Source organism: Buteo buteo, chromosome 8, assembly GCF_964188355.1.
Source record: "Buteo buteo chromosome 8, bButBut1.hap1.1, whole genome shotgun sequence".
In the NCBI taxonomy this organism is placed as follows: Eukaryota; Metazoa; Chordata; class Aves; order Accipitriformes; family Accipitridae; genus Buteo; species Buteo buteo.
Window position 1 is genome coordinate 5,836,547 of NC_134178.1, and position 27,369 is coordinate 5,863,915.

General features: G+C 38.0%; 1 protein-coding gene across 14 annotated transcripts in view; it reads right to left on the reverse strand.

Moving 5' to 3' along the window:
* Positions 1–27,369, reverse strand: part of DMD (dystrophin) — a 1,298,312-nt gene that overhangs the window by 200,346 nt on the left and 1,070,597 nt on the right. For 12 of the 14 annotated variants that reach the window (XM_075033523.1, XM_075033524.1, XM_075033521.1 and 9 more), the window contains 2 exons: positions 4,627–4,799; positions 1,159–1,315 (listed from right to left, as the gene is read on the reverse strand). In XM_075033523.1, the coding sequence (XP_074889624.1) occupies positions 1,159–1,315; positions 4,627–4,799 (330 nt within the window). Of the gene's footprint in view, positions 1–1,158; positions 1,316–4,626; positions 4,800–5,139; positions 5,242–27,369 lie in introns of those variants that run through there. The other 2 variants (XM_075033528.1, XM_075033529.1) reach the window with 1 other exon arrangement.

Sequence of the window (27,369 nt, forward strand, 5' to 3'; positions counted from 1 at the left end):
ATCTGTTAGTAATCGGAACTTCCCAGATTAAAGTTTTCATCAGAAACTAACACAAAAGAGACAGAAGTCTTATCACAAGGGCTAGCCAGGATTTTACGGAGTTCTTATGTGATAGAATAGGAGCTGCTGAAGTTGGGTGTGCTATCCCAGTTACCTTTCTCATGGTTCCCTATTCTTTCTCAGAACAACAGTTTCTCCCCATGTACTGCTTCATTCAGAAATTCTTTGGCTTTATTTTAGCAAGACACTAGTTACCTAATGGGTTTCCTCATGGCACCACTAAAAAAGCACCACTAAGGTACTAGAACTGTGATTTTACATTCAGACCTGAATAGACTGCAATGGCATAGCAAATTAAAAGCTGTTTACCTGAAAGCAGACTTTAGGTTAGCATCAGAGAGGTGTAAACTTGATTCAACACAGGAAACATACTTAAAGCATACCTTTACCAAAAAAACCGCTGTGTGAATCTTTTTAAGAATTATTCAGCAGTATTCTGCCATTTGGGGGGTTGTACATTTGGTGTTTTTTTAAAAAAACAACTTCCCGTACAAGCATTGGACTTGGGTTCCTTTTTACTACAAAGCTTACTCTAGAACAGTCCCCATAAAATGCTCTGCTATTGCCTTTCCATAAGAAATCCCTGATTAAACTAGTATGAGCCATAGACGGTTACAGTCAGTTATCACAATCGTTTCATAATGGACACAGTTGTGCATTAGGGCTAATATCAGCTACTCTTTTCACAAATGTTCCCCCAAATCAATAGCAAAATAGGGTTTCAAAAAGTAAACATGAAGTTTAAATGCCTGATCTAGAAAAGTCTTCAGAACTACTTATTTAATCCTCAAATGATACTAGGTTAGTATTTGTTCTGGCCACAAAAACTAGCTGTCTGTGATAGGTCTATGAATATGCTGTGTTGCTTTTCAAAAAAGCCAAGCAGCTGGTACTAAACACTACCTTCTCCAACAGGCTGATTTTCTAAGGTATGTTTGAAAATTGTAGCTAGTAGTCTCATGCAAGAAGTTCAGTTTTCATTGTCTCTAAAACGTATTTCAAAGGGTATCTTACTTTTTCCAACAAGGACTGTTTCATGCAGCACTAACCTGTAAACCAAAAAGCAATGATAGAAAGATTGTTTAAAAAAAATCATACCCTATGAATATCGTTCTGTTTCTGCACAGTGGGAAGATCTCCACCAATGGGTGCTTGCTGTTTTAATTCATCCTCCTTCAATTGCAGCCATGCCAAAAGTTCCTGAAGAGAGAGATGTAAACGCTTCCACTGGTCTGTACTGGCTTCCAAATGGGATCTGAAAACATGTGTTAAATATAAGATATATTCAGGCACAGTGAAAATAAAAACCAAATTGTACAAGCTTATTTACTGAGAAAGATCCTAGTGTTTCATTAACTTAAAAATTTTTACATAGATTCAGTAGCTTTGAATTAGATTCCGGCAACACTGCTTTAAATTTGGTTGCACATTCCTGGCCTGAAACATTAATTCTTTTCCCATCTCTTGGTTGTTTTTTTTTTTTTTTAGTTTTCCTCTTCAGCAGTGACTAATAGCTGTGTTGAATTGTCAGTCTCACTAAATGTGCACAAATATTATGCAGGACTAGCATGAGAGTAACTTAGTCATCACTCTGGATTACTAGGAGATTAATTAACTAAAACGTAGACAGTAATTTTCAACTCAGAGAAGAGCAAGCATTTCTCTAAACCACTATGCAAACTGTTCAAACTCACACAAGATTCATGTGGTTGCTCACCTTTAAGAGAACCAATGTCCTCCTTTCCCAAAAAAGTCATGAGGAAATTGTTAAAGCCAATAGAATCCCCTTATACTACCCAAATGTCTGTGTCATTTGAACAGAGGTGTGAATGAAACTAATTGAATCACTGGAAACATTAAGAGACAGAATACTACTTTGTGCAAATAAGGTCTCCACCACAAAGACATATTCTAAATATTTCAGCTGTGTATGTCTAAATGTGGTTTTTTTTAATACTGGGATCAAGTATTGAGCTACTAATTTTCAGCAACTGTTTTCTGTGGAGAGAAAAATATGTGACTGAAACATCACGGGACTGATCAAATCTTCTGTTTTGTTTATACCACAGGTAAAGAACACTAAAATTTTGACTTTCTAGACTTATGTATATGCTGGTTTTTAATTGCTAGTTGGGAAGAAATTCCTAATTCACTTCCAGGTAACATAAGAATTCCTCTTAGTAATTCAATCCAAAAGCAGTATTACTTAACAGTAAAGTGATAAAATGTACTGGAAAATAAAGAAATATTTTCTTTTATTTCATATATTTTCTGTTTAACTTCCAGCTTTGTTCATATAACATTTAACTTCTTTTCCAGTAATTGCACATAAAATCACATATTTCCTGACAGTGAAAATTCTACTCCCATACCTCATATGGAATGGTCTATAAAGACATGTGATAAATATGGACTCAATGGTTTGCAGACCTTATTACTCAGTTTGGATATCGAAATGAGGAACTGCTGAAGGTAGGGACAGTTCTATTTCTTTAAATCCTCTATGGATCCTGTCTTCTTTCCAAGCTCTTACACCAGGTAATTGGAGTGGCAAGGAAAGAGAAAGGAAAGGGACAGAATAGCCACAGGCTGACAGAAAGCTCAGCTGCTCTGGTATGTGAGCTGATGGAAAATTTTCTCCTTTTTCAAACTTAAAGGCTACGTGGGAGGGACACACATAGACCATACTGCCTTTTGATCTCTGCTCTCACAGGGCAGCTGTGGGCTGGGGCGAAACTGCAGGTAGTGAAGGCTGGGGAAGCCCCCGGATGCCTGTGAAAGCAGTGAAGAGGGAGAGAAGCAGGGATGTTGTATGGGAAGTTGCAGGAGGCGACAGCCGGAGCAAGGACCGCATGGGCTTTTGGAGGGGACACAGTCAAGGAGCTAAGTTTCTGAGTCAGGTTAACTCCTGTCTCCCGTGTTTATCTCAGCAAACGCAAACTTCCACCTCCTCCAAAGAAGGGCAGCAACTGGAGGCAAACACTAGGGTCTTCACTTCTTCCCTGCTTCCCCAGGTCTCGCTTCACAGGGAAAAAGTGCAAAAAGGGTGAGTCAAAGCGGTTTTGTTACTGCTGCTGTGCTCTGACCTTCCCCAGTTTGGTGAATGTTTTTCTGGAATCCATCTTATTCTGCCCTTCCTGCAGCTTCGGGAATATACATTTATGTGTGTGCACGCTAGTGTACATTACATGCATAGACTCATATATTTCTGTGTTCAAGCTTGTGCAGACAAAGCAGATAATAGGAAAACAGTTGTAAAAAATGAGGCCAGCAACTTTTAAACCAAATGTCTTAGAAGTTAAGAATTGTTTCTTATCCTAATCATCAAGGTGTTGAACACCTTAAGCCTTTTATTGTAAGCAAATATTTTAGAGAGGTGGTCTGTTGCTTTGAATGTTTAACGCAAGAAGTCACTGTGATATAACCAGGGTTACTATTTCTGACTCGATTAATGGCAGCAATACATTACACTGCAAACAATGAAAGACAGGAAGTGCCATATATTCAATTACTGATATTTGGCCAACTGACTGTTTTTCTTATCTCAAACATCGCCTCATTTGGGCCAGTTCATTGGTAAGAGGCGTGTGAAGAAAAAAACTCAGAGAGACCTTGAAGGGTTATATCCTTCTTTTGCTCCTCAGAAAAATACAGGAGGAATGTGTCTCTCTTTCTTTGGCTACTAATATCTTTTCAACCTCACATCTTTCATTTATTTTTAATGATTGATGTTATGAAGATGGCTTTTGTCATTACACAGACTGACGCCCCTCAGGGCCTGAGCTGAAAAAAAGCTAACATTTCATACATTAGTTCGAAAAACACTTCTACCTTTTGCTGTCCTCTGAACTACCTCCAAAACACAGCAAGTGAGCAAATGAGAAAATGCCGGAGACTGAACGCAACAGAGCTTTGTTGCCTATTGTAAAAGTTGTATTTCTGAAGAGAAGCCTCCTGGACAATTTCTTTTGAAAAGACATCTTCAGCCCGTTGAAGCCTGTACCTCCACTTCACCATTTGTAACATTACCATTTATTATATTTTTCCTTGCAAGGAGAAGTTTTTCCTCTCATGACACTACCTATGGATTTTATTTGGCAATTCTGTCCACTCTCCAGACAACAGCTGAAATCTTAAATAACCTGTCTTCTCATTTGCAAGGCTATTCTTAGTTTTGCACTGGAAATAGCAGCCTTAGAAATAAAGCTTATCATAAATATAGGTTGTTTAATCATTTTCTTTCATGACTCATTGATAAGTCATAGCCAGCTCTAGAAAAAGCCTACATTTAGAGGGCGGTACAGTTACTGTTTAAACATGCTAATCTCTCCTTCTGTAATTACAAAACCTCATCATATGTCTCAAATCCTAATCCTCTACTATCACTTTCACACCAAAAAACTTAATCATTCTTACAAAGTTAAGCCAACATTCAAAATAGCCCAAATAATTTCAAAATGGACAAAAATAGTGCTATCAGAAACAAAATTAAACCTTTTTACTGTCAAAACGCAGCATTCCATCTTACACACCAACTGTAGGCTTTCGCTGACATTCAGGTCCTACCTAATGTTTAGAGATTTCTTCCTAAGCTCACTCCATCTGAGGTTCATGTTATCCAGCCGTCTCTGCAACAGGGCTGCATCCTCAGAGCCTTCCAGGGACCTCAGGATTTTCTGCCCATTTTCATCCAGGTTGTGAAAGATGTCAGTATGAGTATCGATTTCCGCCTGTAGTTCCTATGGAAGCAATAGAAAACAATACGTGTGATTTCTTACAAAACTATCACTTCTCGAAAGAGTGGAAAAATCCTCAGTGCAACACAGAATTAGCACAGATTTTGATTACTCCTTTTATGACAATATCGTATACTGTATAAACAGGCCACGTTTCCCTGTCACGAGAAGGCCGTTTGCACTGAATAACGACCTTTTTTCCATACAGAGCATACTGAACAAAATTCAGAATGTTAGAAGTCTAGCCTTTGACAGGCAACAACGCAAGGACAAGATATATTTACTGTGCTGATGAGGGAACAAAAAAACCCACAAAACCCTGAGGATCGCAGGTAAAGCTGACCTTCACATGATACGTCTTCCTGTGCAACATTTTCAGTTTGAGCTGGGGACTGCAACACCGGTCCTGCTGCATGGCAATTCCAAGAAATCTACGCGACTGCAGCAGCCGAGCTTTAAAATGCCAAGTTCGCTTACATTCTGTTGACAGAACACATTTTGGAGCACAGGCCTCAGCAGTCAATAGCAATAAACAGCCACTTTGTGCTATATCAAAACACTGGTCAGGGCCATGGCTGTAGGAGGGCCTGAGAATAGCAAGGACCTAGAATATGCAACTGGCAGCTCCTGTTGAACAGCCAACTTTTCTTATCACTTCGTAAACTGCAGGCCAGCTCTACATTTTGAATTCATTTTTCCCCCTCATTTTTAGCACGGCTCTTTCTGCCAAAAGAACATTCTTTAGAGAGCTGCCTGGTACCAGCATTCCTGCCTGCCCACACACTCAATGCAGCCTTTGTACGTTGGCTGCCCTTCTCCAAGGCGTTTGCATGCTGCAGCTCCACAAGGTCAGATTCGTTCACAGAGAACAGTGCTTGAAATCTTTAATCTCTTTAAAAAGATTAAAAATAAAAATAATAATAACAGTTTAAACACATACATATGTGAGCACACACATACTCTGTATGTAGCCACATACACACAAAAGTACTTTTACTTCCAGAGACGCACACAAAGACACAAAATAAATGACCTAGTGAATAAAGCTCTGCATTTTCTCCTGGGATGCTTGGGCACTAAGATTTCTCATGGTGGTTTCTTGCTGCCTGAAATGGCAGTGCTGGGGATGAAGTGTGAAAGGGGAAATGATTTATGGCATTTGAGAGCAAGAGCCAGCGCTAACTGAGCATCACAGATAGTCCCCAATGGAAATTTGTTGTAATTTTCTTTAGAAGAATGACTTTGAAGGAGGGGAGCACACAACTAGCCTACTTGGTATGTTCCTAATTGAATTGGTTTTATTTGATACTTTAAGTGCAATGTTAGCTGCACTGAATCATGAGTAGATTGTCCTTGTTCACCTACTGCTGTTCCAAATGTCATTTGCCGTCCATTACTGGATACCTATTTCTTGCACAGCAATGACTAGCACTGTATTTGGAGCAATTTTAAGGAGGGCTAAGAACATCTTTGGTACAGTATAAGAGTTCTTATCCAACTATTTTACTTTACCTATGGTCATCCTAGCAGTAAAGTAGTTAGGAATGAGTTTGGAATACATCAGAGGTAGTTCTGCAGAATGCAACAGTATTATAAATATTGTATTTATTAATTGATGTTAAATAGACAATTTAGATTGTCTAAATGGCATTTTAAGGTACACAACCATGTATAACATGCCAGGTATGAATGCCCTTACTTGAAAATTTGTACTTTATTTCAAATCTGAATGTTGCTAGCTTCAGCTTCCAGCTGCAATATTCTATTTTTGTTTGCTTGACTGAAGAATACTCTATTACCAACTTTCTTTTTCTTCATGTATGCATTTGAAGATTTTGTTTAAGCTAGGTTAAGTACCACAAACCTAATGTAAATGCTAAAACAATATCTAAGAAAGGATAAAGTTCACAGTAAAAAAGTTAACTTTTATTGTCTGTATACTTCTAAGGTCCTTCCACATTTAAAAAATGGTAAATCTATTGCTGAATGAGAGAATTATCATAAGAATTACCTGTTGCACAAAATTCTTAGTTTTTAGGGTGGTGATGGAAACAGCTGACTTTTCCTCAGCAAGAACACGTACATCAAAACAACTATTTGCATTAGGAAGCTGTCAATTCTACGCCCTCTTGGTGTTTTACCACACATATACTCACAGAATTTTATAAAACAGAATTTTAAAAAATAATGCACTTCCACATTTTTCTTGTTTTTAGAAAAAGTGTCTCGTAGTCTACACATTCCATGCTTTTCTCCTGACAGATACATATTTCTGAAAATAAAATCAAGTTATATCATTTGTATTTCAAGATACTATATGGTATCACATTAAATCTGGACAGTTAGTTAAATGAGCAACAAACATGAAAAGTGAAGTACTCTCATCAAAAGCTTAGTATTCAAGACCTGGTTTTCCTTGTTCCACATTACCTGTGTATACTGCACTTCTTCCAATACTCCTAAAAGTAGTTTATTCCAGCTATGCAGGAAGCCTACACTGACAAAGATGCAAGGCAGCAACAAAGATATTTACTCCATTTTGGTTGATGTATTTCAGATCCTTTCTTTCTGACTCCTTCACATACCAAGAGAAGCAGAGTGCATATAAGAAAAAGATCTATACACTTTTTATTTGTTTTCTGAAATAAATGATTTCCATGTTTCAAAAATACAACTGAAAGATCAATATGAACTAGATTCTTTTTCTTGACAAGAATAAAGCAGGAAGTTCTATTTAATGTCATGAACTGCTAAGATATTTGAAAAAGTATGCTGTCATTACACATCATACCAAGAAGTATAGAATATAGACTAAATATAGACTATTTATTGCATTTTCATCTTTTCCAATGTGTTCAAACACATGGAGGAACTGCAGAGGATGAAAAATCTATCCTGGTATAGTTCTACTGAGTTACAGTCAGACTTAAGTTGACTGTACACTGCAGTTTTGCTGTAGTGGTTATTACTGAGGCTGTGTGGAAACAGATTCCCTTAAAAAGAGCAGATAGCAAAATGAAAAACATCTTTTTGATCACAAATTACTGCTTAGAGTGAGCTGAACTGCTTAGAAAAGACTGCAACTCCATCAAGCGCAGATTTGCCTAAGAATTTCAGAGTGAAATCCTCCCTTATTAAGGTGAACCATAAGGTTGGATGATAAAAGGTACTGTAATAATTGTTTGTAGAAACCTTGCTGAATAGCTATTATAGGTTTCTACACATTTAAAAATGTGTATTTACTTTATTATACTATATATAAAATGAGTCTAGAAATAAGTCACAGAACTAAGAATGATAAAGAGATGAAATAAACCTCTCTTGAGGGTAACAGTCTTCTTGGACAAAACAGGGTGAAGACATTTGCTCTGGCTGTTTCACTTTTGTCCTGAGCCCTTGAAACCTCTATTCCTGATTTCAGGGGCGAAGTGCACTAAGGCTGTAAGACAGCACACCCAATACTGCCATAAAGCTGGAAGACGGATGTATTTCTCACTTGCCCAACTCAGTTCTCCCCCTTGGAACTACTGCTAGCGTTCTCCATAGGAGCACACATCCTCACTGCCCTAATCCTCTTGGTAGGTAGAAGAAGTTCACCTGTGGCTCCACTGGCTTTATTTTACACAGAGCCCTGTAAAATACAGCAGAGCCTTTGCTGTGAAATCTAGTGCATTGAAAGTCCTGTCAGCCTCCCCAGAGCACAAAGAGTCCTATAAGAATTCAATATGGTTTGAGATACTTTATCAGAAATAATTAATCGGTGTCAATATCATTCATATCCCACATGCAATATGTAGCAATATATACGCATAACATATAAAGGACATGACACATGGCAAAATCTGCCATTATTTGGGCAATACATCAGAGAGGGATTGGTAGGCTGGAAGTAAAATGAAGTCCTAGGAAGAAGAAATTAGTTACACTAGTTGGACTATACGTGAATCAGACCAAGACATGAAAATTAATGTAGCACAGCTGACAAAACATTTATCTTTTATACAAGGTAGAAACAAAATTAATTATGTAATAATTTAAAGAAATTAAAGCACTTAAAATCCTCCTCTACAAACTCAGTTCCATCCTTGGAATTGTGCTTTTCATTTCCAGTGAAGCATTTTACATTTTCTAGGTACCGTACAGAGTTACTACTGAAATAAATGGCATTAATTGAGGTATGGGGTCTCACAAAATTAAAGACAGCACCATCTGCTTAAAAGAAATCAACATAGAGGAAAAAAATGATCGTTACTGACAGTAATTAAAAAAGTAAAGTCAGTCTGCATAATTACATACATGTACTCAAAACATCAGCAAGTAATACCTGTGTGGCTATACATAGCCCAGAAGTACTATACTTTACAGTACTGTTTCTATCATGCTAATACTGAAATAGCTAGAAAAGCTATCATAAAATTACTCAAAACAAAACAAAGATCCTACACCTCTATAATCTCTCCCCACCTGTGTAGTTAGCTGAACTGATCATCCCCTGCATATTCATGTTAACAGAGCACATTATATTTCCCGTAAATAATTTCTGGAGAAAAAAAAACAGCTAAACATTTTAAATAGCTTAAATTAGTAGCAAGTTTTCTCAAACCTCTTATACTGCACAGAAAGTATGAATGATGTAATCCTCCTTTTTTCATTTTCCTTTTTTCTCTTTCCTACCTTCCCTTTTTCTTCCTTTCCCTTTAGCTTTTGTCTTCCTTTCTTCCCTTCCTCCCTTCCTTTCTTTTCCTCCTCTTTCTTTTCCTTCCTCTCTTTTCTTTTTCTTTCCTTTCCCTCTTTCCCTTCCTCTTTCTTTTCCTTTCTTTCTTTTCCATTCTTCTTTCCTCCCTTCCTTTCCCTTTCTGTCTTTTCCTCTTTCTTCCTTTCTCTATTTTTCTTTTTTCCCTTCTCCTTCCTCTTTCTTCTTTCTTTCTTTTCCTTTCCTGCCTCTTTCTCCTCCTATTCTCCCTTCCTTTCCCCTCTGTTCTCTCCCCTTCCCTTCCTTTCCTTCCTTCGTCTTTTTGAAATATAACCATCTGTGAGTAAAAAAATCTAATCTTTATGTTCTTTTGTGGTGATCTCAAAACTTGTCAAAAATGTGGGTTTCTTTCTGCTTTTATTTTGCATTTTCATTGGTTAAACATCATTTCAGTTGCCTGGAGAAGGCAGGACTTACACACTTGTTCTGAACCAGTATTTTTTTTTGTTCTAACAATACTACTGAGCAAAGCACATCTATAAAGAATAGGTCTCTGCTCTACAGACTTGAAGGGGATAAAGCAGCTCTTAGGGCTTGGTATAGTCTGTAAATTTTTACCAACAGGGGAGTTCAGCTGGTGTAACCAAAAAAAGTTGCCCCTTCAAAGTTTGTTTTTTTTTTTTTTTTGTAACCTCCTTATGGCTTGCTTCTACAGATATAGGAAATGGAGTTGCTATTTTGCAACTCTGTCCAGCACAGCTTAGGGACTGGATTTCAAATTAATCATCTTACTTGCTTTTATTTAATTACATCTAAACTCCTGCAAATTTCTGATTCTGCCTAAAGCATTAAACTCTGTGTGAGGGTTCAGAGAGTTGGAGACATTTATTTCAATGCCCCTGCAGACTCCAGCAGCCTTTGGAGGCACAAAGATCCATGCACATGGCACCTCTTTCAGGATCACGGCTTATTCTTCTGTCTGCTAGAGAGAGGAATGGTTTTGTGTGCATTATAGTTCTGGAGATGTTGAATTAATGGCTACAGCACAGCAAGTCAAATGCATTTCAAGCACAGGATTGGTAGATTCAGTGTAAGGTGCACTTGATCTATTTCTTCCGTTTCTAGCAATAGAAGGCCAGTTTGCACTATTCTTTATGACTGTCTGTCCTTGTGAGCTAGTCATTACCTTCAAAGTATTTGAACAGAAAGAAATGTATATTTTTTAAAAAACAAAAGAAATCATTTGTTCTAGACTGAAAATACTATGATTTAGGTTAACGATGGAACAAAACACTGAAGTATTTCTTCTGCTTTGCAAGACACTACTGGTCCAACTGTAGTTTCCTCTTTTAAATGTCATAGTTCTTCTAGGAAGTGGTTGTTGGGTTTGGGTTTGGTGTTTGTTTTTTCTTTTTTTCAGATCAAAATACAACTAATTCAGGTAAGATTTGGGGACCTACTTTGTTTCCAAACAATCTAACAGTGATGAGTAAAAAGTTTTGTTATTATATAGACCACCTTAGCTAACACAACCAAGCTCTGTCACAATGAACAAAGTGGGAAAAAAGCTCTCAGTCTCTCCATCAAGCTTTCAAATAATTTGCTCTCCTAGTCCATAAGCAAAACTTTTATTGGGTCTTAGAATGAGAGCATTTACTGAGCAATTTACGTAATGATAAAAACTTCTCAAATGAGATTTAAAATGTAATTAAAGGGCAGACTTATTGAGTTAAAAGCATTGTTGTGAAATGGCTATACATCATCGTGGCATGAAGCCTCCTATTCAGCTAGCCTATGGCATGACCCCAATTCCAGTTGGGTATGATTACATCTCTGAGTTTCATGCTAATGACTTGATTAAAAAGAAAGATAAAAAGGTCTTTTCTATTGGGAAGATAAGCTTATGAATATCATTAAGGCATTTCTACGTTCCCAACATATTTTTCAAGATAGAAAAGGATAAGAGTTAGTCCTCTAAGAGAGGATCTAATGTTGATGAGTGGAAGGTAAAAGTATAACTTTGCCCTGCCGAAAACAATCTGTGTAAGTTGCATCTATCACTGTTATGGTTTTAAATTCTACAGTCGCAGAATTAAGAAGGGAACAAAATTCATATTCAAAAGCTTCTTTCATCTAAAAGAAGATTGAAAAGCTTTCTTTAGCAACTTGGGCCCTGCCTTCTGAAAAGATTATCTTTATAAACAGGCAAAACAACCGTCAATTTAGGTTCTATTCAGATTGCGAGAGACTACATGGTGCATCTAAGGATGTAGCCATCTCTTGCTGACAGACAGCAACTGTGAAAACATGGCATGGGCTTCTTCATTTCATTAACAGTGAGCTGTCTCAGCTGTGGAGTAGTAACTCTTAAGAGCATCAACTCAATCATTTGAAGGTATGCTCAAGTCTTTATTGTGCAGATCCTCATCCACAGGACTGGCTTTTCAGACATGGCACAAGGCCTTATATGTCTCCCTTGTTCATAGGGAAATAATCAAACAATTTTTGTATGAGACCTCTAGCAATTAACTTTTATTCAATTATAATTAAGTATAAATTGTTACATAATTCCATGTGTTTTGGGGAGTTCATGGATTTCTTGGTGTGTTTCTCGAAGACTGAGAAAAACCCTGAATGACCACTTTCACTTACGTGTAATGAAAATACAAATAAATAGATAAAATAAAGAAACCAATCTTCAAACATACAAAGCTTTCTACATTTATAGAGATAGTTTCACTTGGGATTTGATCCAGTCAAATCCTTGCCATTAGATTAGAGTAGTATAAACTATACTGGTAATAGTAACTTTAATGGAAATTGTTACTTTTACTGTTTGTCTATTCGTCTTGTTATTATATCTAGGATGGAAACCCTAGTTAGAAAGAAACATAATAGTAGTTTGAGGTTACACTAAGGCAGAAAAATTCCTAGTAGCCACAGCAACAAAGAAGTTTCATTGTATGGTGAAACTATGTGATATTTATTTTATTACCATAGCCTGTACTACCTTTCAGGCAAGCAAATGCAACAAAGCAAGCAAAGCATATATGTATTAAAGTGGGAGTTGCAAGTGTTCTGTATGTCAGAAAATCAGCCACCTCTACTGAGATATCTAAGAATCGGCTTAGATATCTGCCTTTGAAAACTCTGTATTTGAGGCTTGGGTGAGTAGGAGGGACATAGGATAAGCATGCATGTAGTCATACACACAGTTTTCTGAAAGTAAAACCATTAGACCCATTACAAACTAGCATAGCTTTCTAGATTTTATAAGGTAGTCTGCTCCCAACAAATATGCAGGTCCTGACGCCTATACTTCAGTGAACGTCTAATCCCATTACACCTGCACATTCCATCAGCACACTCACCCTGTCAATCATTTGGCAATCTTTCTGCAGCAAAATAATTATGCTGCTACTTTCAGCATGTCTAATTTTCTCCCCTCCTGGTTTTCCAGAGATGAAACAGTAGCAGCACAAAGGCAGCACCATCCTCTACAGGAACATTTACTTCCACTCAGTTACTCAGGCAAGGTCTGAAAGTCCTGCTGGATAGTTTGGAGAGCATCTACCTCTATTAGTTCCACTGACATCCAAGTACTTCAAATTAACACTGATTTTCTCTTACAACAAGCAGCCAGAAAGGCTGAACTGCACAACTGTCTCATAACCTGGAGAAAAAACAAAATCTTACAAAAGAAGAAAGGATAAAGTTTTTTTTCTCTGTCACCAACCTATAGAGAATTATACCTGAGATGTGTTAATTATAAATGACCACTCCTAGAAGAAAAATTATTTGTACATACAAGACTGTATATTTGTTTCACAGAAAAGGATCTAAGGTTTCAACGCACCAACATGTAACAATAAGACATCTCATATTTTACCACCTATGGAATTCATATATACTTTCACCTGTCCTCAAATACACAAACATATACAATCCTCTTCCAAACCCCTTTAAAATAAAAATTAAGAGCATTTTATAATTAAAAAGAAACTGTGTTGGTTCTATACATTATCCTAATTCCATCACAAATAATGTTTGCAATTTTTTTTTTCTTTTTAAAATAAATTCTGACATTTCACGTTTTTGTTGGTAACATCTTTGAAGCCTGGGGAAAAATAATTGGTACATCAGTTTCATAACATGATGTTCAATTAATTAAAACAACATAAAATCTTATTTAAACTCTGAAGAGAGCAACGCAGAACATAAAGCAGAAACTAGAGGCCTCATACATTACACATGATTAAAACTGGTTCAAGCAGAACAAAAACTGTAATGGTTTTAGGGCTCCTTTTAGAAGAAAGCATTGTTGCAAAGATAATGAGATTTCAGTTAGGAATTTACACTATTATTTCAGGTCTTACTCTCTACTGAAGTGCAAGATCTACTGCAGTTAACTGTTCTTAATCAAGGGCAGGTTAAGTGGGACCCAGCGGGCATTATGCAAGACGGAATGCTGAAAAAGCTCCAGTGCTTCTGCACATACCCGTGTCCAATCCTCCCTACTGGAGGTGTCCTCAGGCAAGCCCAGGGAGGACAGAAACCTAGGCAGCATTAAGGGCAAAAGTACAATTAATCTCAATTTTCAGTGGGAATAGAGGCCATGCTAGTGTGGCCTCAGGATCTTCTGACTTCCTAGGTTTTAAGCAAGAGATGTCAGAAAAGTTACAACAGAAAAAAACCACCCTGCGGCGGTTGACTGTTAGCAAATTTACTTCAACCCTTTGACGTCGGCTTTTCCTGTTGCCACAAAACAGAATTCACCAAGCGTTGGTCACTTTACCCATTAACAATGCACACAAGCTGGGGGTTTAGACTGCCCTAAGACAAGTTAGTTTTATCCTCCTGACGATGTTATACCCGCAGCCCTGCTCAGTACTATGGGTACCACACGTTCAGGTACCCGTTGAGAAGCCAAGAGGCCAAAGCTACCGTCTTTGGGATTATGGCACCTCCCTGTGTGGATGGACCCCCCTCAACGCAACAACGGGCAGAGCCACAGAGGCTCAGGTAGCCCTGAACAGCTATTGCCAAAAGGGCTGATATGGTGATGGAAGCTGTCAGGCTCAGGACCAGCGTGGTTGCAGAAAGGAGCTGCGGGCAACTGCAGCCCACCGCAAGGTCTTGAGGGGAACATGGTGCTACAGCCTCCCTCAGTGGGTTTTTTCTTCTGACCCTCCGACCCCAAATCCTCAGCTGCCTGCTCACACCAACACCAATCACAACACCAGGACTTCTACTTTTAAACCAGTACTGTGCTTTCATGAATACCCAAAACCCAACAGCCAAATTAAAATGCACAGCATTACTTCTGGTCTATTAACCTGTTATTGTTAACCTGCACACCGAGCTGTTTAACATTCAGTGTGCTGTTGTACGGGAGAACTGCATTTGTGAGGAGTTTGACATAAAAGAAAAAGTTTCATCCTCATCAGTTTTCAGCTTAAAGAATTTCCATCACTTTAGGTTCTTCCAGAACAACCCAAACCACAAAGGCAGTGAGACGCAGAAGTATGTTCTGCTATGAGTTACTTCAGATGATGTAATAATGCATGTAGACTGCCTCGAAATAAGCAAAGAACTGTAAAAAGTTCAGAATCTGAAAAAGGAAGAATTTTTTTACAAAACCCTTCAAAATAGCAACTTTAACTATCATATTGATTGGTGTCTCTGTGGCATAGCCTAATCATGTTTTGATGCATCCAAAAATCAAAAGCAAAGTTGAACAGGATGCCTGTAACAAGGGGTCTCTGAGTAACATTTACATCCTGAAAATAATTAATTGGTATTTTCTTGGATTTCCTAGCAAGATGCATGCACTCCCACAGTAAATACAGCTTCAGGTTAAAATGATAAATATCACTGAAAAATTAATGAGATCACCAGCAAATTCTGACATGTAGATAAACTTGGTTTTTAAATCTTAACCTTTTAAAATTTTTTACAAGAAATGCTATTTTGGGGAGAAAATAGATTTCTGTTTGTGTTTTTCAGTTTGTCATTAAAAAAAATCAATTAATTCAAATTACTGAGTTTCTCAAATTCACCAGTTGAAAAAAAAATACACTTGTTCCCTCTATCTTCCCTTCAATTCTGGTAAAAAAGAAATAATTCCATTATAATAAAAATTAAATAATTTTAATTTAGAGGCTGTATTGGTGAAACCAGGTAAGTGTTTTCATCTAGATCTAGATAGGAACAATCAGCTCTGAGATCTGCACACCAAGACAGCCACCTGGAACAATTATTTATGCCTCTTCAAGGCTTGTTTATAGTTTGTTGGAGAAAAGATGAAAGCCTACCTGAATTTTGCCCCAAATAAAGACTTCTAACAGTAACAAAAGAAAGAACGCAGCTAGAGTGACAAATGTAGATACCACTACAGAAATAAAGGTAAAAGTAGCTGATACACTAATCTACTCAGTTTTCTGTCTCAAAAAACTCCACCCCAAACCCCAAAAACAATGGAAAGTGAAAAGTTTTACACACTTGTAAAATTAAAGTGTACTTAGTACAAAAGGAGGAACTGAGGTGGGTCTGATGAGTGTACAGTAATAGAAGTCATGCAGCAAATATATATGGAATTAAAAAAAACCAAACCCCTTCCTTCCTAGAATCAGACTCTTTAAACTTAAAAAAGAACTCAGGATTTAGATATGTTCTCAGAAGCCAGAGTACACTCTTGTCAGTAAGTCAATATATTAGGCAGATATTAAATAAAGTCATATGCTCCTGCTTAAGTGTCTGTAGAGATCAAATATGCCATCTTCTACTGTCACTCCAAAGTATGCCATCCAGGCCCAAGTTTATACTCTGGAATTGCTTTTATAGCACTTCAGTCAAGATTACTTATCAAATGCTTTATAAATTGCTGACATAGGACACTGCAAGTACTTGACTTCAATACTAATCACATCAGAGTTGCTCTTATATCCAGACGTTTTTTAATATGTTGCTCTCATTAGTCTTGGCAATACACTAAATGTGACACAAACATGGGGCTGATAGATATTTTTTTCAGAAACCAGTTCATAAAATATCCCAATGTACTACATACTCATGAAATTTATGAATGCACTCAGAAACAGGACTCAAATATCTCAGAAAACTAAAGACTTTGCACAGACTTACAGTCCAGCCATATTAGTAATACCACCCAAAGTTGAAAAAGCCAGGTGCTGAGGGACACTGCCTGATACCACAGGCAGTCTTGGAGGAGACACTGTCAAAACCACCGTATTAGATTGCAACAAAAAGGAACTGGCTATCAGTTTATTATTCATAATAAATGCTAACTACTACTTAAGAGGGGAAGTAATACTTTCAAGGAAAACAATTTAAAAGGTAAAAAGCAATTATTATGGAAACCTGGCTTGCCATGCTTGTTTTACCCTCACAGCAGCTTTCGCAGCAACTCTACATACCAAAGGTTTCTGACTGGCATTTAGGTAACATACCCAAAGATACTGACAGTAGGTGTTTTTGTGTGAACCCTGCCGACAGTGGGTAGGAGAAGCAGTATAAGCTGAATTAATACAGAACTGTTGCCATCTGAAACTGGTCCTCCCAGATTCTCTTCAAATTCAATCAGAACGCAGCAAATGCACATTAAAAAAGCCAACCCACCAAACAACCCCACATTCAATTTCATTCTGAAAAAAAATACACCTTGTTTATGCACACCTATTAGCTCTCATTTATCTGTACCAAGCTCAGAGAAAGAAGGAGCATCATTTTTACCAAAAGATTACTTTGGACTTAACAGAAATGTTCTCACTCTTTCTACACCTAGTTTTCTTTGCATTCCCTGGGGATTAACATCCATTATTCCTACTCTGTAAAAAGCAACTACATAGATAGCTTCCTTCATCTGTTTCTACTGTTTTCCACAAAATGTCTCCTTCAGTATTTTCCGTGAACCTTACTGGCTGCTATCCACAAAAAGTTAATTTAATGGAATTGTTACAATCATAAATCCTCTACTTATGAAGATACTCCAATTGTATTTTGGTTTATCATCCTCTCTCTACAGGGTTAGACTGATGCATTTTATCTTGCTGTTATGTTTTGGCAACATACTTTGAAATTTTTTGTAGTAGTAAAGCCAGAAGATGAATAGCATATCGCTCATATTTATGAAGGTGTTGTTTTGTTTGTTTTTTTCTCAAAGATGGAACCAAAAAGAGAAGAAAAAATTGTAGATTTTATTGCACAGCATGAAAAACAGGGACATACTGGTTTTGACATGGGCAGCATTCAGATATTCTGAACATCATCAGCCATTTAGAAAGTGTTCAGAAGAGCTCTGTAACCTGTGATTTTATTTATTTATTTTCAAGTCTTACAGTCTTGATGATTCATTCAAACTCCCGGCTTGGATAAAATCCTCCTTGGATGTTCTGATTAAAAGCTTCTTTTTAAAAAGTTAGATACTCTGGAATTTTCTCCATTTCAAAAGTAGAATTAATCTACTCTCAGAATGAAAAAAAATGCAGCAAAGTCATAAAGAAATGGGATTTTCAGCAGAGAGTAAAGTGGAATTCTAAAATATTTAAGCTGGTTACCATGATCAAATATCAAAGGCTGAGTAGGTTTAACAGTTTGTGAAAGCACTATGTGATAGGTATATCTGTTTAAAAGTAAAAATATTCATGAAGTGATTATTGAAAATAGATGATCAAATTCAAATATTGCTGTTATATTGGGATTAGTAGAGCCCTAAAAGCACAGTGACATGCTGACCAAACCTATAACAAAAACCCTCACCCATTAAGAATCTCACAACATAATGTTTGAATTTAGAATGAAAAATGCACCTTTCTACTCTGTTGCAACAAACAGTAATTTAATACACATCATATACATGATGGGTGCAATAAAGATTAGAAGAATGTGAGAGCGGACAGATTCTTGATTCAACTGTTCAATTATAAAAACTGCCATGTGAAAATCTACAATACCATACAAGTCCAGAAATGCCTCTGTCCAGGTAAGCCTGCTACAAAACACAATATTAGCAGGCATTTAGAATCACAGGATCACATGAGAAGGAAGGGACCTCCAGAGGCCATCTGATACAATCTCCTGCTCCAAGCATGGCCAGTGAGAGCGAGATCCTCAGGGCATTGCCCAGTTGAGTATTAAGTATCTCCAAGAGTGGAGATTCCACAACAGACACCCTTTTCCAGTGTTTGACCACTCTCACACCAAAAAAAGAAATAATAATTCCTTATATCACCAGGAATTCCCATGTTCCAGCTTGCCCCTATTGCCTGTGACTGTCCACCTCTAAGAAGAGTCTAGCTCTGCCTTCTCTTTAGTCTCCCATCAGAGAGTTGTAGAGATGAGTAAGGTCTCCCCTGAGCCACCTCCTCCTCAGGCTGAGCAAGTCCAGCTCTAACAGCTTCTCCTTGTGTATCAAGAGCTCAGCTCTCAACCACCTTGGTGGTCCTGCACTGGACTCCCTCTAGTATGTCCATATCTTCCTTGTATTGGGGAGCCCCAAACTGGAAAACTCTCAGAAGTTGAATAGAGGAAGAATCACTTCTCCAGACCTGCTGGCTACATTCCTGCTAACGGGGACCAGTACGCAGCTGGCTTTTTTTTTTTTTTTTTCCTTGCAAGGGCACACTGCTGGCTCATCTTCAACTTATTTTTGACAAGAACCTTCATACCATCTTCTGCAAAGCTGTTTTCCAGCTAGCAGGCCCCAGCCTGTACTGCTGCATGGGTTAATGCTGCCTAATTTGATCTTCTATAGTGGGTAATGTTTCACTCTCACAGACTCACTTAGCAGGCCTGGCCTGGGGACCTTAAAGAGTCCAAAAGGCAGCCCTTGCCCATGAAAACTGAGATAAGAAAGGCATTGAGTACCTCAGATATTTGCGTGCCTTTGGTCATCAGGTCTCCCACCCCACCGAGCAGTGGGCCTGCATTTTCCTTAGCCCTCCTTTTGCTGCCAGTGCACTTCCAGAAGCGTCTCTCATTGCCCTACAACCACAGCACACCTCCCACAGGTAAGGACATCGCTGTCTCCAGCCCCAGCAGACGCACCAGGATCCTCAAAATGGCTAGAGGCTTGGTTGGTGGCACTTCCCTCAGGACTTCTTTCGGAGTCAAAGCCTCTGATGTGCTGAGGACAGTTGCTTCAGCTGGTGTTGCTGCCCTGCCCTCTTGCACATCGACACCATCACTGTACCGTCCTCAGCAGAGCTTCTGGCCTCTTTGCACCCTTGCTGCAACAACTGGCATGTAAAAATGCTCATGACTTCCATGGTTCAAAGACATTTTTGACAACACATGTTGAAATCACTTTACTGAATATTCGTGGTTTCTACAACATCCATGGCTATTAATGTTTTCATGAAGTTAAGTCAAGTGCAATATATCATGTTCTGATTTGTAGAAAACTCTGTAAATTTTAACACCCACTGATTCCAAAAGCTTGTGTATATAAAGAAGTGAATGATGGATTACCTATATGAAATGAAGAAGGTGAGGAGATAACCCTGTTATCTTTATCTGGGTTACTGTGTAATATGAGAGTGCTCACGGAGGGAGAGCTTCCACCTTTGCACCAGGGAATACACTTTGCTCAGAGAAACAAAACCAGAAGTTACATGTTCCCTCTGGAAAGAATATCTCTTTTTTTTCTATAATCCTTTTTGAATTATCACTGTTGCTTTCATCAGGGAATTAAAAAGTTCTGTGTATGGTTTTTCATCCCAGAAGACTAAGCGCAAAAGAAAAGTGAGAGACACATGATATGTTTTATATCTTTGAAGAAAGACCTTATCTTATTAGAAGTGATGCAAAAAAAGATTTATAATGATAATGATTATATGCTAACATCTGCACATGAAGTCCTGATAATAAGAATTCCAGGCTAGAGGTGAGGGAAGAAGCAGAGAGAGAGACTAGGTAAAAAAATTACTTCTATCTCAGAAGTAGTTCTTGAAGTTTTAGGACATTGTCTTAACCCAGTGGAATGAGCATAAGAAACCCCAGAGATTTAAAAGATGAAATTAGGTAAGCTATGACTGAAACAGGATAAGTGTAATAACCCTCAAGGCACTCATAGCAATGGTCACTGTTATGCTATTCAGTGTAATGCCACTTACCCCTATTATCTTCTATCTACATACATTTGACATCTAATCAATTTTGAGTAAAAATAATTCTCATGACATAGATCTATTCATAACACTGACAGAATAATGTCACTATTCAATAAATACTCACTGAGCAAAGGATAATAGTGTACCTGTATCGTGCACACATTCAGTGCTAGTCATCAAGATTAAAACTTCGTTTCACATACACTGCTTTTATCTCAAATGCCTACTGAGTTAAACTGAAATTGCCCTGATTAACACTAGTCTAAGAAAACTTTGGCTGTATAATGAAAAGCTTACTTTCCTCTCTTAAACATGAGAAAACTTGATGACTGACCAACTCAATGAAACAGAACAGAGCTAGCTAATAGATACAAAATCTCTAAGACTTTTTGGAAAAGGCAGCTTTCTTATTCATCTCACCTCCTTTACCAGAGTATTATTTTTAAAATTAAAAACAAACAAAAAAAAAGGTGATCTAAAATTTAAATCTGAGAATTTGTCTGTATTCTTCAAACAACTTTTATACAGTTGACTTACTAATAGAAAAAAATTCAGGAGTCTCTTTCCACACCAGCGTGTTTCCTGAAATTAATACCCTTGCACATACAGAGCTTCATAATCTAACTGTATCACTAAATGAAATACTGATGCTCAGTTTCTCAGCAGAGCTCTGTGTTCCCTTTGCAATCTTGATGAAAGCCTAAAAACCAAACAATAACATTCAAAGTTCTGATGCCTGTTACTCAGCAATTGCGTCTGTTTGCCGAGGGCACGCACAAGTGAGGACAGACATGAGTTGCTGCTTAAACAATGTCTCAAGAGGATGCAGCCTTATAAGAAACAAAATAGTCTGTAAAAAGGAATTTTAGAGGCTGATGAAAAAGGAAATAATGGCAACCCTTTTACATTTCCTCTTTTTACATTCATTTACTTGCCAAAGGACATGCTTGGCATGCAGAATTTATCCTAGATTAAAGGAAATTAAAAAAGGAAAAAAAAAAAAGACTACTATTTATATATTTGCATATTTGATTAAAAAAATTCAAAATAGCAGCTGAGGGAGAGAAAGTCTCTTCCATAAGCACAGGTATGATGAACAGGAAATAGAATATCACCGTTGTCCTTCAAATATACCTACACACATGCCACAGCAGCCATCTGCCAAAATGATCTTGCTGTCACAGTTAATTCCAAGAATCAGACACACACAGTCTCTTCAGCACAACACCAAGCTGTAGGCAGATGGGATGTGAGCTCTGAATCCCAGCCTGCGCTGATTTACCAACAACAGCAGGTGATCCCTGAGACCCAGAGACAGCACCACCCCAAATTCAGGGATGGAAAAGTAAGCACTGCCCCGGATTAGCTTTCTATCAAGCAGTGATGCTTTAATCCCTGTTGCTAAAACTATCTAATCAGAAGGATTAAGGGCCTACTCAAAAGGATGTAAGAGCAGGAAGGAAAATGTCTGATGGGCACTGAACAGTCAAGCCAAGCTTCTGTAGCAAAAAGAGAGTTCCTTGAAGGAATTGTGAAACTTGAATCATTTGAACTGGACGCAACAAATTTTCTCTGCTGTTCATACTAGTCCCTCAGGTTAAGCCTGTCTAACAAACTCCTCGCTACACAAAAGCTTGCTTTAGAAGAGATACAGTACTCTACCTGCCTATTGCAGTATGTCTTATTCTGCCTTTATAGTAACTCCCAAACTTGAGCTCTCCCTGAATGTGACAGCTGCAGGCTGCCTACTATGGTAGGAGAACACCATCAGGATCTGCATAAATCATCCTTCAGGCCTCCTGCAGGGCAATGCCAGATGTAAACCAAGGAGATCTCTTTCATCCCTGGATAACCCAGAAAAGTCTTGGGTCCAATTCCTTTAAAATGGAAAGTAAACTTCTATAAATTCCATAACAGGTCCTCTCAAAACAGATACAGTAAAAACTTTACCCTACTGTACATGTATTTCAATAGCTCTACGTAACCAGCCTTTGCATTTCATCTTTATTTAAAGAGTATAGATAGTCTAAATACCATTTTTTTCAGGGATTTAAAATTAACGTCAACAGTTTTATGTGACTGCATTCTCTAGAAGTCATGTGGAAATATATACAGTAATTAGAATGCTGCAGTTACAGTATTAGAACCATTTCTAGCAACTAGTTGTAAAATACCAGAAATTTTGTTTCATGAAAAAGCTAGACTTTTGGAATTCACTTTGGATTGGAATAAACCTAAGGTGGGTCTTTTTCTACTCTCTCTCTCCCTAAAAAGCAGAAAGAATATCCTGACAGCTAGCAAGCCAAGAACTCAGTCATATGCTATGTAGAAAACCTAGGTTCAGGCAGTTTTCTCTTAAAAAAAATTAATTAAAATTACTACTACTTTTTTTACAAGCTGATGTTTAAATGAAGTTGTCTGAAGTTATTACTGGTTGCTAGGACATAGCAAAAAAAAAAAAAAGAGAGAGAGAGAGAAAGGAAGATTACTAGAATGCTGTGTAATATTCAGTTCCTTTTAACTGAGTCATTTAGGGTACTTCAGATCTGGAAACTATTTTTCATCAAATAACGGGATGAAATTTAACAAGTCTAAATGGCGGATTCTGCAGCTGGGATGGAGTAACACCAGCCACAAGCATAAACAGGGAGAGGAGTGGCTGGCGAGCAGCCCTGCAGAACAGGACCCGGGGGAGCTGGCCGACAGCAGGCTCAGTACGAGCCGGCCGTGTGCCCTGTCAGCCCAGAGGGCAAACCCCCTCCTGGGGGGCATCACACACAGCATGGTCAGCCGGGCAAAAGAGGGGATGATCCCGCTGTGTCCAGCGCTGGTGCGGCCTCACCTTGAATACTGTCTGCAGTTCTGGGCCCCACCATTTAAGAAGGATGTGAAGGTCCTCGAAAGCATCCAGAGGAGGCAACAAAGGTGGTGACAGGGCTGGAAGGCATGTCCTGTGAGGGACAGCTAAGGAATTTGGGCTTGTCTACTCTGGAGACAAGGAGGCTGAGGGGCAACCTCATTGCTCTCTACAGCTTCCTCAGGAGGGGACGTGGAGAGGGAAGTGCTGAGCTCTTCTCCCTGGGATGCAGTGCCAGGACACGTGGGAATGGTCAAAGCTGCACCAGGAGAAGTTTAGGCTGGACATTAGGAAGCATTTCTTTACCCAGAGGGTGCTGAAATCCTGGAACAGGCTTCCTAGAGAGGCAGCTGGTGCCCCAAGCCTGTCAAAGTTTAAGAGGCATTTGGACAATGCCCTTAATAACATACTTTAACTTTTGGTCGGCCCTGAAGTGGTCAGGCAGTTGGACTAGATGATCCTTGTAGGTCCCTTCCAACTGAAATAGTCTATTCTATTCTATTCTATTCTAACTCTCTGTATTTTGAAGTTGGAAATCTGAAAAGGAAAAAGTTCCTATTGTTTCCTCGGTACTCCTTTCAATTTTCTGATTACTTTTCCTACATTCTTTTGCTTTTTCAACACTTTCTGTTGCACTTTTCCCTGCTTTTGCAGCCATCTTTTTTTTTTTTTTCTTTTACAAAACAAGTAAAACACTGCCACTTCAGTAGGCTCCTGCTAATGAATAGTGCAATAGAGGGTGGAAAGATTATTAGACCCATTTCTCAAGCTTGCATAAAACCTAAGAGTTTATTTTCTTGTGGTAAGGTATAAACTAGAGATCAAGAAGAAATTGCTCCCATTCTATTGCATCATGAAAAAAAGTAAATTGCAAATACTAGTGAGGAGAAACTTCTTCAGGTGACTTTGCTTAGTTATGGTCAGAACACTTTGAAGATGCTACCTTTACTTCAGCACAGCAAGCTTCATCACTAAACTACGAAAAAACTAAAATTTAAATAATGGAGGGAATATTAAAGTGGACTCAGCAAAACAAAACAAAACAAAAGGCAGAACTTGTAACACAGAAAAGTGGGATATGAAGAGAAGAGACAGAGAAGACTAAAGGAACAGCAATCGTCTTCAACTGCTGACCCCTATGACATGACAGGCTGCTGCCCATTCCCTCTCAGGTGACTGTGACTCAGTCCCTGCTATATACACTGCATTGGCTACTTTTGCTATTTAAAAATTAGGGTTAGAGGGGTTTTGTTTTAAAGCAAAATAAAAAAACAATTTGCTGTGCTGAAATGCTATTATCTTTTAATATTTTTTTTTACCTTTCTGCCTAGGCTATGTACTTCTGAGACCCTCTGGCTAGTCTGTGAACACCCTAACATGAGGGTTTGCCTTTATATTATTTTGTCCAAGCTACTATTAATCCCATTTACAGATGCTCAAGACATTAACGGAAAGATTTATTTCTAAATTTTAGACATTTACAGCCAAGTTAATCATTGATGCTCCAGGCTGGAGAGAAAGAAGCCCTTCTAGGACACTGTATATCTAATCTACTCAAGAAGCACTCTATAACTGGCTACTTCTCTCTCATATATAAAGGCAAGCTACACGACTTTGTTCCAGTGATGACAACTAAATTTTAGGCATTTGAAATTTGGTAGCCTTTCTAACAGACTTCATGCAAAATACTCAGAAAAAATATATGGCAGGAGAGGAAATTGATCTGTGACATTGGTCATCAGACAAGCTGACCTTCACTCCACCATCCCTTTCTTCCTCTCTAATATGTATGCACACACAGAGAAACATACAGATTGTCTGTGTATGTACGTGTATCCATCCTTTCATACTTTCACTGTAAAAAATAGAAAATAAAATAAACTAGAGCACTCCAACACAAGCATCATAAAATACTTCGAAAACAAAATGTTTTTAAAAAGGAAACAACTGTAATTAGTAACTTGGGATGGAAAGCAGTTGGGTACTATTGTGCTTCTCAGTTTGAGACAATCACTTTGAGCAGCTAAGGAACCTGGTTTAAATTGTTACAGTTCTACACTACACCAATGACATTTACACCAGTCATAAGCCTTGTCCCTTTTTGCTTAAAAAATACAGTGTATTTTTTACTGTATCCACTAAACTACTGCCCTCTGTTTTTCTCTGCTTTAACTGTCACAAACACAAAAAATCCTCTTTGGCAGGGCAGGATGTCTACCTCCTTGTAAACAACTGTATTCAACAAAAAAAGTGCTAAAATTGATACAGGAAAAAGATTTTAGAGAAATATTTGCTGCATACCTTAAGAATTTTTATTTTTCCAAATCAATTAGGCACGAACACTGACATAAGAAGCTTAAAGAAACATAATGTATAACAGTGAAAAGCCATGGCTGAAGCCACAGTGTCCGAGAGCTTATCAAAGACACATGTGCTGATGTAAGTGATCTAAATGACAAAAGAAACACCATGTTCACAAATGTCACAGGTGTTAATTCATTTAGGCAAAAGTACTATGAGCATTGGAATGCAGGAAAATAAAAAGGATTCTGAAGAAAATTAAACCTACAGGAATGAAGAATTAGAAAGATAGTTTATAACTCAAAAGAAATAAAATACAACACTGAAACATCCAGACTTCTTTGGACAATATAATCCACAGCTCAGCATACCAGTAAAATGGCACAAGAGTCAGAGAGAACAAAAAACCAAATTACATCATAAAGCCTGTGATGCCACATCACAGCATAAAACCACCATAACAAATCTGTGTTATAAGCAAGCAGTCATCAGCTTTATAGAAAGCAGATTTATTTACAGCTTGGTAAGACTCTGACTGGTATTTTTTTCCTGATATTTAACTTTTATTTCTTCATGATACAATCACTTAGTTCCTATTGACCTCTTGTTTCACTGTAAACAATTTTCTTTCTATCTTCTTGCTTCACCCTTCAAACTTCAGTGGACAGCTATTTCTCTTTAGACCTTACCATACAAAGTGGCAAAGATTGAATGATGTACAAAGTCTACAAGCTGGTTTTAATCAAACAGCAATACATGTTCCTGTCCTCAGAAATAGGATACTTATCGTGTTCTTTTTAATTACAAATTTTATAACTGTCAAATAACCAAGTTTTCTTCTCAAGTTTTGATCTTTCAAAAACCTAGCATTATTAATACTATTTTTCTATACACACTTAGACTAGTTTGTTTGTTACTGTTCAGTTCTAAGTCAATAGCAGTTACATACACACTTACTTAAGTAATACAACAGAAATTAAATTTTCTTTCTCTTAGTGTCTCTTTTGGGATGGAATTGAAAAAAGAATTAGGAAAACAGAAAATTAATTCAACATATTTTATTCAGGATAGTTCAAGACAGAAGGAAATTATGAGAAACTGCATTTGTTATTAGTCTTTGAGGTTTGTCATTTATGGAGAAGAGGAACTGCACTCAAGACAAAAAAGGCTAAATGCATCTAAAACAACAAAAAAACCCACTAAGTGATGTATGAATTCAAAGATCAGTACACCACAGAGTACTAGAGGTTGCAGCTAATAAATCACAGAATCATAGCATGGTTTGGGTTGGAAGGGACCTTAAAGGTCATCTAGTTCCACCATCCCTGCCATGGGCAGGGACACCTTCCACTAGACCAGGTTGCTCCAAGCCCCATCCAACCTGGCCTCGAACACTGCCAGGGATGGGGCAGCCACAACTTCTCTGGGCAACCTGTGCCAGTGCCTCACCACCCTCCCAGTAAAGAACTTCTTCCTTACAACTAATCTAAATCCACCCTCTCTCAGTTTATAACTGTTACCTTTCATCCTATCACTACACTCCCTGTTAAAGAATCCCTCCTCATCTTTCCTGTAAGCCCCCCTTTGGTACTG